Below are 19,080 nucleotides of genomic sequence, written 5' to 3'. Positions count from 1 at the left end.
ATTAGTTGATGTATGAAAGCGCTGTTTTTTTTTTAAATTTTGACCATTTTTCTTTGTCAGAAAAAAATTAGAAAAATTATTGCTTGGAAATTCGGAGACATGTTGTCAGGAGTTTATAGAATAAAAGAACAATTTACATTTTACTCAAAAATATACCTATAAGAGAAAAATCAGACAAACGGAACATTTTGCAGTGGCCTCTTAATTTTTGCCAGAGCTGTATGTGTATATATATATATATATATATATATATATATATATATATATATATACCTACACGTGTGTGTATACACGGTACCATATGTATTTTAGCAGAGCACTAAACATTTTCTAGGTCTGTCAAAGTGTCAACAAGTGGATTTAGAAGACCATAACCCCAGGGGCTGTATTTGTTTTCACAATGAAATACATATATTTGCTATATAGAGGCAGTGATTCTATATATATATATATATATATATATATATATACACTGTCTTTATAGCATGCTATGCAGCCGTTGTAAACAAACACAGACATCCTGCCATAGCCATGGACCTTGAGATGAGCTTCATGTTTGACTTGGATTATGTTACCAACTTAGAGCACATTTAGCTCTGTTGAAGAAGACAGATTCCCATACAGTAATAATGAACCTCTTAAAAAATCCATTTTTCCTATGTGATAAAATCTATTTTTTAGCCAGCTGATTGAAATGCCATTGCATTTACATTGTAAGATTATGATATTTGCTGAATTATTTAAACATTTGAGCATTTTACTTCGGGAAAATAACCGGCTGGCTTTATATCTTTCAGACAGCTTATGCTATTCCAATATTGGCCTTTGCTTTTGTGTGCCATCCAGAGGTCTTACCCATCTACAGTGAGCTCAAAAGGTAGGCGGTGGACAAGAGGTTAAAAAATCCCGTAAGAAAACATGCATTGTGATGAATATTAGGTCTAATGCATGTGGGTGGAAAATAAGAACTGCAAGGAATTAAAAAAAACCTCATTATTCTGCATTAAAGGGAATTTGCTTCCAAGTTTTTGCTATGTAATCTGAGAGCACCATAATGTAGGAGCAAAGCCCCTGATTACAGTGATGTGTCACTAACTGGACTGTGTTTTGCTGTTTCAGCACAATCCATTTTTAAGAGCTGGAGATTACCACTAGGGGACAACTGGCCTCATGCATGCTAGTCCAACCAGGTCCCCAGCACTGATTAGCAGCTCTCTGTCATTATACAATGTACACATAAAGCTATGGTGTGAATGGAGTTATGCTCAGCTCAATAAGTGAGCTCTGCTGCTGCAGCAGAGGAAACTGTGACTCCATCATGGCTGCTCCACACAGTGAACTAAGTAAAAAAAACACAGCATTCAGAGGTTTTACTGCAGTGTTTTCCCATTGAAAAATGGCATAGAAAAGCATGTAAATGTATCTAAACAGATGTGATTTCCACTGTGTTTCCTAGAAATAGCCTGTATTTTTTCATATAGAAAAAAACATATAATAAAAGCTGCATGTGAACATTCCCTAAGACATCAGGAAGTAAGTTTTAGTGTACAGTAAAGATTTTTTTTTAATGGTGCTTGTATTGTGTACCTATCGGAAATAGTGTGGTTACTGGCAGGTTTCTCCCTGTACACACTTGTAGGTAGACATGTCACCCTGGGAAAGTGGGGTGGGGAGAAGCTGTGGTGGACCGTCTTTTGGACTGGTCACCTGAACAGGACATTCCCCAGACAGACAGTCTTAAAATTTCGTTTTCTCTGAAATGTACAGTGTTTTGGAGTCAAACTTTTCTGTGGTAAATGACAGAGCAGAGCCAGACTCTGATTTAGGCTACATTCATACATTCAGAATTTGGTCAGTTTTTTACATCAGTATTTGTAAGCCAAAACCAGGAGTGGAATAATCTGAGGTAAAGTATAATAGAAACATATGCATCACTTCTGTATTTATCACCCACTCCTGGTTCTGGCTTACAAATACTGAGGTAAATTCTGACCAAATACTGCTAGTGTGAACGTGGCCTAACAGTCCCAGCTCCTTCTTGAATCCCCATTTAGGTTCCATTTAAGCATTAGACAGAAATTTCAAATCTAGAAGATGGAAGAGAATATATTAATGTACCATAAATTACCAAGCTGTTGGTATAACATGTAGTAGTACAATGGGAAAAGTATACAAGTGAATATCAAGTATTATAAATTGGGAAACATAAATGAATATTATTACATAGAAGCCTATATATACAGTTAGGGCCAGAAATATTTGGACAGTGACACAAGTTTTGTTATTTTAGCTGTTTACAAAAACATGTTCAGAAATAAAATTATATATATATAATATGGGCTGAAAGTGCACACTCCCAGCTGCAATATGATAGTTTCCACATCCAAATTGGAGAAAGGGTTTAGGAATCATAGCTCTGTAATGCATAGCGCCCTCTTTTTCAAGGGACCAAAAGTAATTGGACAATGGACTCTAAGGGCTGCAATTAACTCTGAAGGCGTCTCCCTCGTTAACCTGTAATCAATGAAGTAGTTAAAAGGTCAGGGGTGGATTCCAGGTGTGTGGTTTTGCATTTGGAAGCTGTTGCTGTGAGCAGACAACATGCGGTCAAAGGAACTCTCAATTGAGGTGAAGCAGAACATCCTGAGGCTGAAAAAAAAGAAAAAATCCATCAGAGAGATAGCAGACATGCTTGGAGTAGCAAAATCAACAGTTGGGTACATTCTGAGAAAAAAGGAATTGACTGGTGAGCTTGGGAACTCAAAAAGGCCTGGGCGTCCACCGATGACAACAGTGGTGGATGATCGCCGCATACTTAATTTGGTGAAGAAGAACCCGTTCACAACATCAACTGAAGTCCAGAACACTCTCAGTGAAGTAGGTGTATCTGTCTCTAAGTCAACAGTAAAGAGAAGACTCCATGACAGTAAATACAAAGGGTTCACATCTAGATGCAAACCATTCATCAATACCAAAAATAGGCAGGCCAGAGTTAAATTTGCAGAAAAACACCTCAAGAAGCCAGCTCAGTTCTGGAAAAGTATTCTATGGACAGATGAGACAAAGATCAACCTGTACCAGAATGATGGGAAGAAAAAAGTTTGGAGAAGAAAGGGAACGGCACATGATCCAAGGCACACCACATCCTCTGTAAAACATGGTGGAGGCAACGTGATGGCATGGGCATGCATGGCTTTCAATGGCACTGGGTCACTTGTGTTTATTGATGACATAAGAGCAGACAAGAGTAGCCGGATGAATTCTGAAGTGTACCGGGATATACTTTCAGCCCAGATTCAGCCAAATGCTGCAAAGTTGATTGGACGGCGCTTCATAGTACAGATGGACAATGACCCCAAGCATACATCCAAAGCTACCCAGGAGTTCATGAGTGCCAAAAAGTGGAACATTCTGCAATGGCCAAGTCAATCTCCAGATCTAAACCCAATTGTACATGCATTTCACTTGCTCAAATCCAGACTTAAGACGGAAAGACCCACAAACAAGCAAGACCTGAAGGCTGCAGCTGTAAAGGCCTGGCAAAGCATTAAGAAGGAGGAAACCCAGCGTTTGGTGATGTCCATGGGTTCCAGACTTAAGGCAGTGATTGCCTCCAAAGGATTTGCAACAAAATATTGAAAATAAAAATATTTTGTTTCGGTTATGTTTATTTGTCCAATTACTTTTGACCTCCTAAAATGTGGAGTGTTTGTAAAGAAATGTGTACAATTCCTACATTTTCTATCAGATATTTTTGTTCAACCCTTCAAATTAAACGTTACAATCTGCACTTGAATTCTGTTGTAGAGGTTTCATTTCAAATCCAATGTGGTGGCATGCAGAGCCCAACTCGCGAAAATTGTGTCACTGTCCAAATATTTCTGGCCCTAACTGTAGTATACTGAGTACACGGAAAGTAATAGAGTATACAGGGTAGGATAAGAGTATCCTAGTGAATGATAGACATTTTCTTATTAGCTTTTTCCAGTAACATCTCATGATATCCTGACATGCATTTTAATTACCTCCTTGTAGCCGATCCCGAAGGAAAATGCAGAATGTTTCCAATTTGTCAATAGCTGCAATGCTGGCAATGTATCTCTTCGCTGCACTTTTTGGCTATCTTACATTTTATGGTAAGAAGAAAAGCTAATATGTTACTTAATGACATTCAGTAATCAAACATTATATGAAAAGAGTTATTCCAATTCTCGAATTTATTTGCAATCGGTTTCCAGTAAGTAGTATGGCATTACAAAATGAGTTAAATTGTACAAATGCTTTTCTTGTGCCCCGCCGGTCTCTGTTTACCCACAACACGTGACCATTGCAACCAGTCAGCTGTTGTGTCGACATGTCACCTCTATTGCTAGTGATTGGCTGCAGCATACAAGTCGTGTGTGAACAGAGTGGTGAAGGACAAGGAAGAGTCAGCACCACAGTGGTAGGGGATTAGTATGGTGAATATTTCTGCTTTTCTCTTGTTGTTTTGCTTTTTTATTGGAGACACTAAAAGAGCAGATGGAAAAACCTTTAATTCCTTACTAAGTTAATTGTAAAAAAAAATCTCTTTTCAAACTGCCTAGATAGATAGATAGATAGATAGATAGATAGATAGATAGATAGATAGTGCAAAGTCTGACAATGGGCTATACCCTGAAACACTGTCTGCAAAATGAAATTCTGTTTTGCTTTTACCCTAAATCATATTACAAGGCTCGATAAAGGGTCAATATTGACTTTTAGGATCCTTACTTCCAAAAGGTGGCGCTAGAGTTCTAGTCCTTTACCTCTCTGAAGAGGCAATTTGCAGATTTTTTTCATACAAAGAGACCGGAAGCTAAGCAGTAGACAAAATACAAAACTCCGACAAAGCTAATATTTTAATATCAATTTATGTACAATTTAATAAAATTGATCACTATTAATATAGCACCAACATATTCCGCAGCATTTTCCAATTTAGAGGGAGCACTTTCCAATTCAACAATCTGAGGAATAAATGTCACATACATGTAAAACTGCATTTCACCATTGATCATTCTCTCTAACAGAAATATTGGTATATTTTGTACAATAAGCCTGCAGTGCTATTAATTATTAAACAGGAATGTAACGTTGCTGAGTCAAAGCGTCCAGGCCTAGTTTAATAGGTAATAGAGCTCTTCCAATACCTGGCAGAGGAATGGATCACTTTCCACTCTACTGTTGGTTCAGTGTAGCAGCAGCTGGTCACTTCAGGACACAGAAATTTCAACATATCATTGCTCAATAAAGCAGCTCTTCTTCAGTATAGCAGCTCTACATGGTGGTGGGTTCCCAGCAGCACAGCACTAGGGCAGGGCAAGTTGCTTGTGTCCCCTTAATTGTGGACAGTTAGCACTCTCTGAGTCCATACCACCAGACCAGTATTGAACCCCTTAATTCTCAACCACATGTGATACTGATGACCCTCAAATTTTTTTGTTTTTTTCTTTTACTGAAAACTTTGGCTTTAAGATTATGTAATCACACACTAAAAGGCACACTAACATGACCATTGCAACGAGTGTTTCATTTTAGCAGTAATACTAAACAACAAAAGCACAAAAAGAGGACTTAAAAATCCTCCAAAAATTTGGATTTTTAAGACTGCAAATTGCCTCTTCTGAGGACTTAAACTCTATAGTGCCACCTGTTGGAAGTAGCAATCCTACAAGTCACAATCAACCCTTTAACGAGTCGTGCAATATGACTTAGGAAAAAAGCCAAATCAGTATCTCAATTTGCAGACACGGTGTTTCGGGCTGTTGACCCTCGTCAGTGCGAAGCATGAGAACTGATTTGGCTAGGTGAGAGGCTCTGGACTGGGGTCTAAGGGGTAACGTTTCTCCTTATGGAGAGTGACATACCAGCTGGCTTGTCAAGGTAAGGAGGTTTATTCGCCGTGCAATGCTCCTCTTTCTGTGCTTTTGCTGTTTAGTGTTAGGACTCGCAAACGTGAGGACACTTGACGCGGGTTGTGAGCTTGCATGTCTTGGCCAAAATATTGACTAATACCTCACACATTTTTATAAGTATTTTCTGCACTTGAAGAAAGAAAAAGATGCAGCAACACTTCAAAATCCAGTGACGAGAAAACCTTAGTCCTTTATTTCAAACGAATTGCATGGACAAGGTAAAGCAAGCAGGTACAGGGCAGATGATACAGGCAGAGAAACAGGATGACAGCCGTTTCACGTTATGCCATAATGCAAAACGGCCGTCGTCCTGTTTCTCTGCCTGTATCATCTGCCCTGTACCTGCTTGCTTTACCTTGTCCATGCAATTCGTTTGAAATAAAGGACTAAGGTTTTCTCGTCACTGGATTTTGAAGTGTTGCTGCATCTTTTTCTTTCTTCTATTGGATTTCCTCATGTGCATTTCATGTCATGCACCTTCAATACCGTGAACTGTGTTCCTGCATTGATGCCTGTGATTCAGAGACCACTCTATCACACCAGTGAGTAAAGCACGCTACTCAGTGCCGTTCTTTTTTCTTTCTTATTTTCTGCACTTGATTTTTCAGGGTGCAGCTGGGCCCATTCAGTCTTCTAAACTGTGGTTTCTGTTCACATGGGATGCATTTGGATAGCGCTGAACAGCCCACCTGATCGAATAGTATGGGTGTCACTAATAGTCTGTTAGCCTGGATGCTGTGCATCACCTGTGTGTAAACAGCGCCTCTATTGTGCATTAATATACCAAGCAACCACACCCTCCATGGATTGGTAGGCCATGAGTGGTTGCCTCATCGGTATTTTTGCACCCGTGTTACCGCCATCTTAACTACATGGGTCCACTGCATCCTTATAGTGAATTTGTTTGGAGGCCTGGGCAGGTAAACATCGCTGTCTTTTAGCAGTAGTAAGCAAATAACTCAGAAAGCATATTATATCTGATATTCAGCTCCTAAAAACAGACAAGGATTAAGGTACATTAAATCTTATATAAACCATCTTCCATACTGGAAAAAAACACTAAAAGTCAATTAGTTATCTAATAATAACCTTTTCTGTGTTTCCATAAAATCTTGCAGGTGAAGTTCAAGATGAATTGCTTCACACTTACACAAAAGTGTATAAATTTGATACCCTTCTTCTTTGTGTTCGCGTGGCTGTACTTGTGGCTGTAACCTTGACAGTGCCAATTGTATTATTTCCTGTAAGTATAGCTTTACACATAAAGTTTTTTAAGGTTCTTATTATGTTATGTGTTGTAAATATATGTAGGGGTATATCAGGGTTGTGCCTGTGGGTGCCACCAGTTTGGCCCTAGAGTAACAAGTGGCAGGAATTTTTGTGAACTGAGCATGCAGGTTCGGACTGGCCCACAGGGGAACGGGTGAATCCCCCAGTAGGCCCCTGTGCAAGAGGGAGCCACTTACTCCCCAACATGAGCAGTAGTTGATTCTTTAAAAGCAGCAACTGATCATTCATTCATTAAAGAGGTTGTCCACTACTTTTAAATTAATGACTTATCTTTAGAGTAGGTCATAAATGTCTGATCAATCATGGTCCGACACCCCTGCTGATCAGCTGTCATCAGTAGGGTTGAGCAAAACGGATCGGTCATTTTCAGAAGTCGCCGACTGTGTGGGGTCGGCCATGAGGTCGGCGATCTTCTTATCGGTTATCGGAATTCCGATACCGAGTTCAGATATTTTTGCGATATCGGGAATCGGTATCGGGATCCATATTTATGTGTAAAATAAAGAATAAAAATAAAAAATATTGATATACTCACCCTCGGACGCGCCCTGGTTCTAACCGGCAGTCCCCCCTCCTAAGAATGAGCGAGTGAAGGACCTGCGGTGATGTCGCGGCTTGTGATTGGTCGTGTGAGCGGTCACATGAACGGTCACGCGACCAATCACAAGCCGCGACATCATCGAAGGTCCTTCACTTGCTCATTCTTAGGAAGGAAGGCTGCCGGCTAGAACCAGGGCGCGTCCGAGGGTGAGTATATCCATATTTTTTATTTTTATTCTTTATTTTACACATTAATATGGATCCTAGGGCCTGAAGGAGAGTTTCCTCTCCTTCAAACCCTGGGAACCATTAGTATCCCATTGCACTGCATTGGGTTTCGTGTTTCGGCCGACCCCGACTTTTCTATAGGATCGGCCGATTTCACTCGACCCGACTTTTGAGAAAGTCGGGTTTCGTGAAACCCGACTTGACCCTATAAAAATAAAAGTCGCTCAACCCTAGTCATCAGTGATGACAGCGGTGGCCGCCGGCTGTAAGTACTCACTTGAGGAACTGGTCATCTTCTGATAGTAGCTGCCGTTGGTTACAACAAAACCACCTCCTATGGATTCGAATAGGAGACGAATGTGCAGTACCATGTGGCAGCCACTGTCAGAAGATGGAGCAGCTCTGCAAGGGAATATTTTTGGCCAACGGCCACCGACATCGCTAACAGCTGTTTGGTGGGGGTGTCGGTTCCTGACCTTTCAGACATTAATGACCTATTCTAAAGGATAGGTCATTACTGTAAAAGTAGAAGACAACCTCTTTAATTCAACAAACTGCTTAGCATATTATTATATAAAAGCAGAGATAAATTTGTGAATGAGAATATTTTAATATCTGCATGTAGCTGAAAAGTGATCTCCCCAGAGTCAATGTTACAGCTCAGTGGTTCACAGTGTTGTTTTGCAGCGCTAGGGTCCTGGGTTCACCACGGACAACATCTACAAGGAGTTTGCATGTTCTCCCTGTGTTTGAGTGGGTTTCCTCCGGGTCTTCTGGTTTCCTCCCACACTCCAAAGACATACTGATAGGGAATCTAGATTGTGAGCCCCATCGGGGACAGTGATGATGATGTTTGTAAATCGCTGTGGAATTAATGGTGTTATATTAGTAACATAAATAATAATGACTGGTCGTCCGTAGATTTAGTTTTTCAGAATCCATGGGAAGACATGTAGTTGATTGAATGACTGGTACCTGCAGTCTTGACCAATAAGTGCCAGGAATTTTCACAGACTATTCTCCAAATACTGTTAATTCAACAGAAAGTAATTGTATTAATTGACACCTTTATGTATGGAGGGGCACTTAGAGGTCTTTATGTTCAAGACTTAGGTGGGCTGTGGTATATAATGATGTATCTGTATGGCAGGTGCTCAGAATGCCTGGCATTTGCTCCCACGTTATTGATTTAATTACTTGTACATAATGTGAAACAAAATGAAATAATATAACACAATTTTAGGAGAAAGGTCCTGACATTGTTGGGGAGGAGAAAAGCTAAAATGCATAAAATAAAATTGTAAGCTAAAGTAGAACATGATCTGGAAAGACTAAACCTTCTTTAAAGTGACATTCGAAATGAACATTGCCATTTTAAAGGAATAAAAACCTCAATGTACGCGATCAGGTGTAGAATGTAATTAGGAAATCTCTAGTATTAGCACCCTTATCTATAGCGCCCTCTACTGTCCTGTCCGTCGTTCAGTTTTCATGTTGTAAAAGCTAGAGAACGAAGGTGAATATTCTTAGCAGTAGCTTTCACCCGACACTTGGCTGTGAAGATTTAGGGCAGCTGTTGGCTTCTTATGGCAGTATTACTTTCCATGTGCTCTAAATATAATCTTCTTCTTACAAAATGTTAAAAATGTTTTCTCGGAGACACCGCTCTAACGTCTTAGTTGCAGAGCTGTGTGTTACGCTAATTAATTACAAATGTTATTATATTAATTATGTCATTTATTATTTATCGTTAAGAATTTGTTGGAGTCAAATGCATAACTGTAACCGAAGCCTTTAAAGCGACCTGACGTTCAGGCTAATAAATGCGAGAGAACATGTTTTACCTGTCACTCGAGATCAATCTTGTCAGCAAGTAGGAGACACTAATGCTAAAGAATGTCAAATAGCTCAAAGGCAGTTCACAAAATTCATTTAGGTGTGCACATTCCTAGGTGGGGGATTATGGCTACAGAAATACTAATTAATAGAGCTTCCTAAAGCTAGGATAAAGAGGAGAACCGTAAGCCGCCAATTCCCCAAACAGAGCTCGAATGTACATTCTGACATTCAGTTTTGGGCAACCTTACTTGTTTATTCTGCCTGGGGCAGAAAATGAGAATTTTGTTTCCAAGTCTCAGACCCTGCAGTTATCAATCTCTGCTCACCAAGGTCATATGTCACCTCTTCATGAATACCTAGCTGGGAACGCAGTAAAATATGGATATCCTAGTATTCTCCCCTGAATATTGGCCTCTTATTTGCGTTTGGATTTTTGGATGGTCATCTCAAAGACTTCACTATATACAATACATACTGTATGTATTACGGGTCCAGACGCCGATGGCACTAAGGGGGTGAGGTCTAGCAAAGAACAATATGGTGTCACTTTTTTTTGTTACGTAGCTCCTCTGTTTGGGATCTCCTTTGTACGGAAACGATATGTCACTTCATCTTTTTGATTGGTGCTCAGGTAATAATGGTTGTGATCCTGAATGCATTATTATTATTACTATTATTATTAATTTATAGATTGCTTAGTTACAAAGCACTGTACAATGCTGCCAATGAGGGCTCACAATCTGCCGGGGAGGGGAAGAAGACAGCAGGTGGGGGTAGAAACTGCTACTTTGGTAATGTGGTGGCCTCAGTGTTGTTGCCGGTTGTAGGCCTTAACAGAGGTGGATTTTCAAAAAATGGGGAGAGTCTGGTTGATGTAACGAGTTTCATAGTACAGAGCATGCACAGGGGAGTTCTTGGAGACGAATGTGTGGCGAATAGACAGGAGTAGAGGGAACAATGAGGTCTTATGGAGAACTGAAATTATATGTGAGGTGGTGGTTGGAGATTAGTTTAGAGATGTATGCAGGGGACAGGTTATGGACAGTCCTGTAAGTCATCGTTAGTCATTTAAACTGAATGATCAGGGTAATGAGTAGCTGGTAAAAGGAAGGCCAAGTGGAGAATCAGAAGAGTAAAGAGAGGAAGTGTTATCCGGACAGCAGAGTTAAAGATTGATTGGAGAGGTGCAACACTGCAAGGTGTAAGGTCATAGATAAGGATGTTGCCGCAGTCTAGGGAGAGATAATAACAGCATGCACTAACAACACTATGGTTTACTATACTCTTCCTTTCAGCTATATCAATCACCAGCATAACATTATTATATTCATATCAAATTTCTGCACTTTACCAAGATACATAGTATAAGGAATTCCAACAATTTTTTTTCGCTGAGACCATAAAAATAATGGTCAAGGTCATGGGAACCCCAGAAGTGTTGTCTTCTGACAGAGGGAGAATATTAACAATAAAGAGGATTTCCTGGACTGGAAAGCTGTCCACATGAACTTATCTTGGGACTTGCTAGGAGTGGGGGAAATATTATGTACAGCAATCTGTCATTCTATAAAGGTGCAAGTTTTTTTTATTTTATAAGTTAAATATCTTGAAATACATCAATTGTAACTGCTCTATCAGAGAGACCAGATCTGTCAGTGCTCCTCTGAATGGTACAACTGGTCCTCACTCCACAGTACCAAGAAAGTAAGGTCTATGCATGCAAAGATGTATATCTTATTCCTTCCACTAATCCAATACTGCCTTGTACTTTATTAACTGTTGCTAAATGGTACCCTCTGTAATGATGTCACTGTTCAGTAACAGATGAAGAAAGTAGGCAGCAGTGCTGGATTAGCGGAAAGTGCAGAAGAGGGGTGTTTGCATGCTAGGATCCTACAACCCGGAAGTTCACACCTGTTGACACCTGTCTTTTCTAAAAAGGATCCTTCTAGTTTTTCTTATTATGTGGTATTTAAAAAAAAATCCCCAACCTGAGGCTGGCCACTGTTTTATTAAATAAAAAGGGCAGACCCAGAATGGTGAGAAGTACTATTTAAGGCCCATTTACGCTAAATGTTTTTTTGCAGTCAATAATTCCTATGATCACTCATTTCTCGATACCGATCACTGGAAGAACGCGCAAAAAGGCATGTACGCAGTACCAAACGCTACCATAAGCAGTCCATCACTCTGGTAATCTTTGGCAATCATTTCTGATGAAGGTCCAAATGTAGGACCAAAACGTTTTTTTCAGTCAAGATTGGGTGCAGAGTGTACATTAATGAGAAAAAAATGAACTTTTTTGAATTTACCAAATGGCTGCAATGAAGCAAAGAGTGAAAAATTTAAAGGGGTTTGAATACTTTCCGTACCCACTGTATATAACCATGAAATGGGTAAATTGTTAAATGAATAAGATGCTGCCTTTATTCGTACATATTGATTGATGTATATTGTGCCAAGTACTGCTTGAGGGTGTTTTCCTGTTTTCCTGTGGGACAGTCCAAGCCTGATTGTATGTGAGGGTATCAAACTGTGTGTATGTACTAGCTATTGAACCTGTTCTACGCCCGGGTGGCGAGCATTTATATTGGTATATGGTCTCCATCCTGTCATGTGCTGCTCCATCCTGCGTCCCCATCCTGTCATGTGCTGCTACATCCTGCGTCCCCATCCTGTCATGTGCTCCCATCCTGCGCCCCCGTTCTGTCATGTGCTGCTCCCATCCTGCGCCCCCGTTCTGTCATGTGCTGCTCCCATCCTGCGCCCCCGTTCTGTCATGTGCTGCTTCCATCCTGCAACCCCATTCTGTCATGTGCTGCTCCCATCCTGCACCTCCATTCTGTCATTTGCTGCTCCCATCCTGTCATGTGCTGCTCCCATCCTGCGCCCCCGTTCTGTCATGTGCTGCTCCCATCCTGCGCCCCCGTTCTGTCATGTGCTGCTCCTATCCTGCGCCCGTTCTGTCATGTGCTGCTCCCATCCTGCGCCCCCCTTCTGTCATGTGCTGCTTCCATCCTGAACCCCCGTTCTGTTATGTGCTGCTCCCATCCTGCGCCCCCGTTCTGTCATGTGCTGCTCCCATCCTGCGCCCCTGTTCTGTCATGTGCTGCTTCCATCCTGCACCCCCGTTCTGTCATGTGCTGCTCTGTTATGGCTGGCAATCAGGCAACACAGCGTGCAGTAATCAGCGCACATACAGAGATCTGGCAATAACCAAAAACAATAGGACGAGCTCTGAGACGTGGAATCTCTGTAGACTGCAGTACCTGATCTATCCTCACACAACTATAAGCAGCAGTGGATTGCGCCTATCAACTACCTATGCAACTCGGCACTGCCTGAGGAGCTAACTAGCCTGAAGATAGAAATACAAGCCTGACTTACCTCAGAGAAATACCCCAAAGGAATAGGCAGCCCCCCACATATAATGACTGTTAGCAAGATGAAAAGACAAACGTAGGAATGAAATAGATTCAGCAAAGTGAGGCCCGATATTCTAGACAGAGCGAGGATAGCAAAGAGAACTATGCAGTCTACAAAAAACCCTAAAACGAAAACCACGCAAAGGGGCAAAAAGACCCACCGTGCCGAACTAACAGCACGGCGGTGCACCCCTTTGCTTCTCAGAGCTTCCAGCAAAAGATAATAGCAAGCTGGACAGAAAAAACAGAAAACAAACTAGAAGCACTTATCTAGCAGAGCAGCAGGCCCAAGGAAAGATGCAGTAGCTCAGATCCAACACTGGAACATTGACAAGGAGCAAGGAAGACAGACTCAGGTGGAGCTAAATAGCAAGGCAGCCAACGAGCTCACCAAAACACCTGAGGGAGGAAGCCCAGAGACTGCAATACCACTTGTGACCACAGAAGTGAACTCAGCCACAGAATTCACAACAGTACCCCCCCCTTGAGGAGGGGTCACCGAACCCTCACCAGAACCCCCAGGCCGACCAGGATGAGCCACATGAAAGGCACGTGAACAGCAGGGCTTAGCCCTAGCACAAATTCCACAGGACTGCACAAAAGCACGCACATCCCGTGACAGAGATGGCCACCAGAAGGATCTAGCAACCAACTCCCTGGTACCAAAGATTCCTGGATGACCGGCCAGCACCGAACAATGAAGTTCAGAGATAACTTTACTAGTCCACCTATCAGGGACGAACAGTTTCTCGGCCGGACAACGATCAGGTTTATTAGCCTGAAATTTCTGCAACACTCTCCGCAAATCAGGGGAGATGGCAGACACAATGACTCCTTCCTTGAGGATACTCGCCGGCTCAGATAACCCCGGAGAGTCGGGCACAAAACTCCTAGACAGAGCATCCGCCTTCACATTTTTAGAGCCCGGAAGGTATGAAATCACAAAATCAAAACGAGCAAAAAATAACGACCAACGGGCCTGTCTAGGATTCAAGCGCTTGGCAGACTCAAGATAAGTAAGGTTCTTATGATCAGTCAAAACCACCACGCGATGCTTAGCACCCTCAAGCCAATGACGCCACTCCTCGAATGCCCACTTCATGGCCAGCAACTCTCGGTTGCCCACATCATAATTACGCTCAGCAGCAGAAAATTTCCTGGAAAAGAAAGCACATGGTTTGAACACTGAGCAACCAGAACCTCTCTGTGACAAAACCGCCCCTGCACCAATCTCAGAAGCATCAACCTCGACCTGGAACGGAAGAGAAACATCAGGTTGACACAACACAGGGGCACAGCAAAAACGACGCTTCAACTCCTGAAAAGCTTCCACGGCAGCAGAAGACCAATTAACCAAATCAGCACCCTTCTTGGTCAAATCGGTCAATGGTCTGGCAAAGCTAGAAAAATTACAGATGAAGCGACGATAAAAATTAGCAAAGCCCAGGAATTTCTGCAGACTTTTTAGAGATGTCGGCTGAGTCCAATCCTGGATGGCCTGAACCTTAACCGGATCCATCTCGATAGTAGAAGGGGAAAAGATGAACCCCAAAAATGAAACTTTCTGCACACCGAAGAGACACTTTGATCCCTTCACGAACAAGGAATTAGCACGCAGTACCTGGAAAACCATTCTGACTTGCTTCACATGAGACTCCCAATCATCTGAGAAGATCAAAATGTCATCCAAGTAAACAATCAAGAATTTATCCAGATACTCACGGAAAATGTCATGCATAAAAGACTGAAAAACAGATGGAGCATTGGCAAGTCCGAACGGCATCACCAGATACTCAAAATGACCCTCGGGCGTATTAAATGCCGTTTTCCATTCATCTCCCTGCCTGATTCTCACCAGATTATACGCACCACGAAGATCAATCTTAGTAAACCAACTAGCCCCCTTAATCCGAGCAAACAAGTCAGAAATCAATGGCAAGGGATACTGAAACTTAACAGTGATCTTATTAAGAAGGCGGTAATCAATACACGGTCTTAGCGAACCATCCTTCTTGGCTACAAAAAAGAACCCTGCTCCCAATGGTGACGACGATGGGCGAATATGTCCCTTCTCCAGGGACTCCTTCACATAACTGCGCATAGCGGTGTGTTCAGGTACGGACAAATTAAATAAACGACCCTTAGGGAATTTACTACCAGGAATCAAATCGATAGCACAATCACAATTCCTATGCGGAGGTAGGGCATCAGACTTGGACTCTTCAAATACATCCTGAAAGTCCGACAAGAACTCTGGGATGTCAGAAGGAATGGATGACGAAATAGACAAAAATGGAACATCACCATGTACTCCCTGACAACCCCAGCTGGTTACCGACATAGAGTTCCAATCCAATACTGGATTATGGGTTTGTAGCCATGGCAACCCCAAAACGACCACATCATGCAAATTATGCAGTACCAAAAAGCGAATAACTTCCTGATGTGCAGGAGCCATGCACATGGTCAGCTGGGCCCAGTACTGAGGCTTATTCTTGGCCAAAGGTGTAGCATCAATTCCTCTCAACGGAATAGGACACCGCAAAGGCTCCAAGAAAAATCCACAACGTTTAGCATAATCCAAATCCATCAGATTCAGGGCAGCGCCTGAATCCACAAACGCCATGACAGAATATGATGACAAAGAGCACATTAAGGTAATGGACAAAAGGAATTTGGACTGTACAGTACCAATAACGGCAGAGCTATCGAACCGCCTAGTGCGTTTAGGACAATTAGAAATAGCATGAGTAGAATCACCACAATAGAAACACAGTCTGTTCAGACGTCTGTGTTCGTGCCGTTCTACTTTAGTCATAGTCCTGTCGCACTGCATAGGCTCAGGCTTACTCTCAGACAATACCGCCAGATGGTGCACAGATTTACGCTCGCGCAAGCGACGACCGATCTGAATGGCCAAGGACATAGACTCATTCAAACCAGCAGGCATAGGAAATCCCACCATTACATCCTTAAGAGCTTCAGAGAGACCCTTTCTGAACAAAGCCGCTAGTGCAGATTCATTCCACAGAGTGAGTACTGACCATTTCCTAAATTTCTGACAATATACTTCTACATCATCCTGACCCTGGCATAAAGCCAGCAGATTTTTCTCAGCTTGATCCACTGAATTAGGCTCATCGTAAAGCAATCCCAGCGCCTGGAAAAATGCATCAACATTACTCAATGCAGAATCTCCTGGTGCAAGAGAAAACGCCCAGTCCTGTGGGTCGCCGCGCAAAAAAGAAATAATAATCAAAACCTGTTGAATAGGATTACCAGAAGAATGAGGTTTCAAGGCCAAAAATAGCTTACAATTATTTCTGAAGCTCAGGAACTTAGTTCTGTCACCAAAAAACAAATCAGGAATCGGAATTCTTGGTTCTAGCATCGATTTCTGATCAATAGTATCTTGAATCTTTTGTACATTTACAACGAGATTATCCATTGAGGAGCACAGAGCCTGAATATCCATGTCCACAGCTGTGTCCTGAAGCACTCTAATGTCTAGGGGAAAAAAAAGACTGAAGACAGAGCTAAGAAAAAAAAATGATATCAGGATTTCTTTTTTCCCTCTATTGGAAATCATTGGTGTGGCTCCTTGTACTGTTATGGCTGGCAATCAGGCAACACAGCGTGCAGTAATCAGCGCACATACAGAGATCTGGCAATAACCAAAAACAATAGGACGAGCTCTGAGACGTGGAATCTCTGTAGACTGCAGTACCTGATCTATCCTCACACAACTATAAGCAGCAGTGGATTGCGCCTATCAACTACCTATGCAACTCGGCACTGCCTGAGGAGCTGACTAGCCTGAAGATAGAAATACAAGCCTGACTTACCTCAGAGAAATACCCCAAAGGAATAGGCAGCCCCCCACATATAATGACTGTTAGCAAGATGAAAAGACAAACGTAGGAATGAAATAGATTCAGCAAAGTGAGGCCCGATATTCTAGACAGAGCGAGGATAGCAAAGAGAACTATGCAGTCTACAAAAAACCCTAAAACGAAAACCACGCAAAGGGGCAAAAAGACCCACCGTGCCGAACTAACAGCACGGCGGTGCACCCCTTTGCTTCTCAGAGCTTCCAGCAAAAGATAATAGCAAGCTGGACAGAAAAAACAGAAAACAAACTAGAAGCACTTATCTAGCAGAGCAGCAGGCCCAAGGAAAGATGCAGTAGCTCAGATCCAACACTGGAACATTGACAAGGAGCAAGGAAGACAGACTCAGGTGGAGCTAAATAGCAAGGCAGCCAACGAGCTCACCAAAACACCTGAGGGAGGAAGCCCAGAGACTGCAATACCACTTGTGACCACAGAAGTGAACTCAGCCACAGAATTCACAACACTGCTCCCATTCTGCACCCCAGTTCTGTCATGTGCTGCTTCCATCCTGCACCCCCGTTCTGTCATGTGCTGCTGCCATCCTGCGCCCCCGTTCTGTCATGTGCTGCTCCCATCCTGCGGCACCGTTCTTTAATTTGCTGCTCTCATTCATATGCCCCATAAGATGCTCCATAGTATATGCCCCGTATCAGGTGGCGTAAGTAACAAATAGCTGTGGCATGAAGTGCCACAGCCTCATGCCACAGCAATTTGTTAATTGCGCCACCTGATTCCTTTCCGCCGCCATTTTCTTGGTCATCCTGCTGGCGGAATCGGCGCCTGCGCAGTCCGCGCTTTCCGGCGCCATTTTCTTGAAGACACAGTGCAGTGTGTCTTCAAGAAAATGGCGCCGGAAAGCGCGGACTGCGCAGGCGCCGATTCCGGCAGCAGGACCAAGAAAATGGCAGCGGAAAGGAATCAGGTGGCGTAAATAACAAATTGCTGTGGCATGAAGTGCCACAGCTTCATGCCACAGCAATTTGTTACTTACTTGTTACTTACCATTTTCTTCGTCCTCCTGCTGCCGGAATCGGCGCCTGCGCAGTCCACGCTTTCCGGCGCCATTTTCTTGAAGACACACCTGCAGTGCGCAGGCGCCGCCATTTTCTTTGTCCTGTGTCTTCAAGAAAATGGCGCCGGAAAGCGTGGACTGCGCAGGCGCCGATTCCGGCAGCAGGAATTGGCGCCTGCGCAGTCCGCTCTTTCTGGCGCCATTTTCTTGAAGACACACTGCAGTGCACAGGTGCCACCATTATCTTTGTCCTGCTGCCGGAATCGGCACCTGCGCACTGCAGTGTCTTCAAGAAAATGGCGCTGGAAAGTGCGGACTGCGCAGGCGCCGATTCCTGCTGCCGGGATCGGCGCCTGCGCAGTCTGCGCTTTCCGGCGCCATTTTCTTGAAGACACACTCCGGCTCCTCTGCCTGTGACTGGTCAGTCAGAGGGCGGCGCCGGCGCGCATCAAGCGCGTCATCGCGCCCTCTGAACTGTGAACGTCACAGCAGAGGACCCAGGAGACGGAGCCGCACGCAGCGCTGGAACGGGGGACAGGTGAATATACTTACCCTCCTGGCGGTCCCTGACTCTCCGGTGGAGATCGCGGTGTGCGTTCAGTGTTTACGCATACCGCGATCTCCTGGGAGCGTCACTCTGTGGGGGCCAGACTGCGCCGGCGCTTGCGCTTGCGCAGTCTATAAAGGCTTCGGACAGAGTGACGCTCCCAGCGTTATATTATAGATGTATACATTTCTGCATGTTAATTGGTATCCGAATTTTAATGTGTACAGATATTTTGTATCTACATTTATTGATTTGACTTCAGCCCTGAACTCGCACTTTGCTACCTCAAGGTCTCCTCCACATGTCCCATGATCACTTGTTACACCAGTTACTTAATGATTGCATAAGTGAGTTCCAGAAAAACTTT

General features: G+C 43.0%; 1 protein-coding gene across 1 annotated transcript in view; it reads left to right on the top strand.

Moving 5' to 3' along the window:
- SLC38A4 (solute carrier family 38 member 4) overlaps window positions 1-19,080 on the top strand; it is a 186,675-nt gene that overhangs the window by 134,830 nt on the left and 32,765 nt on the right. The window contains exons 11-13 of the mRNA XM_069764486.1: window positions 798-877; window positions 4,036-4,136; window positions 7,058-7,182. Coding sequence (XP_069620587.1) covers window positions 798-877; window positions 4,036-4,136; window positions 7,058-7,182 — 306 coding nt within the window. The remainder of the gene's footprint in view (window positions 1-797; window positions 878-4,035; window positions 4,137-7,057; window positions 7,183-19,080) is intronic.

This window comes from Ranitomeya imitator, chromosome 4, assembly GCF_032444005.1.
Source record: "Ranitomeya imitator isolate aRanImi1 chromosome 4, aRanImi1.pri, whole genome shotgun sequence".
Lineage (NCBI taxonomy): Eukaryota > Metazoa > Chordata > Amphibia > Anura > Dendrobatidae > Ranitomeya > Ranitomeya imitator.
This window is presented reverse-complemented; position numbering and strand designations above follow the sequence as displayed.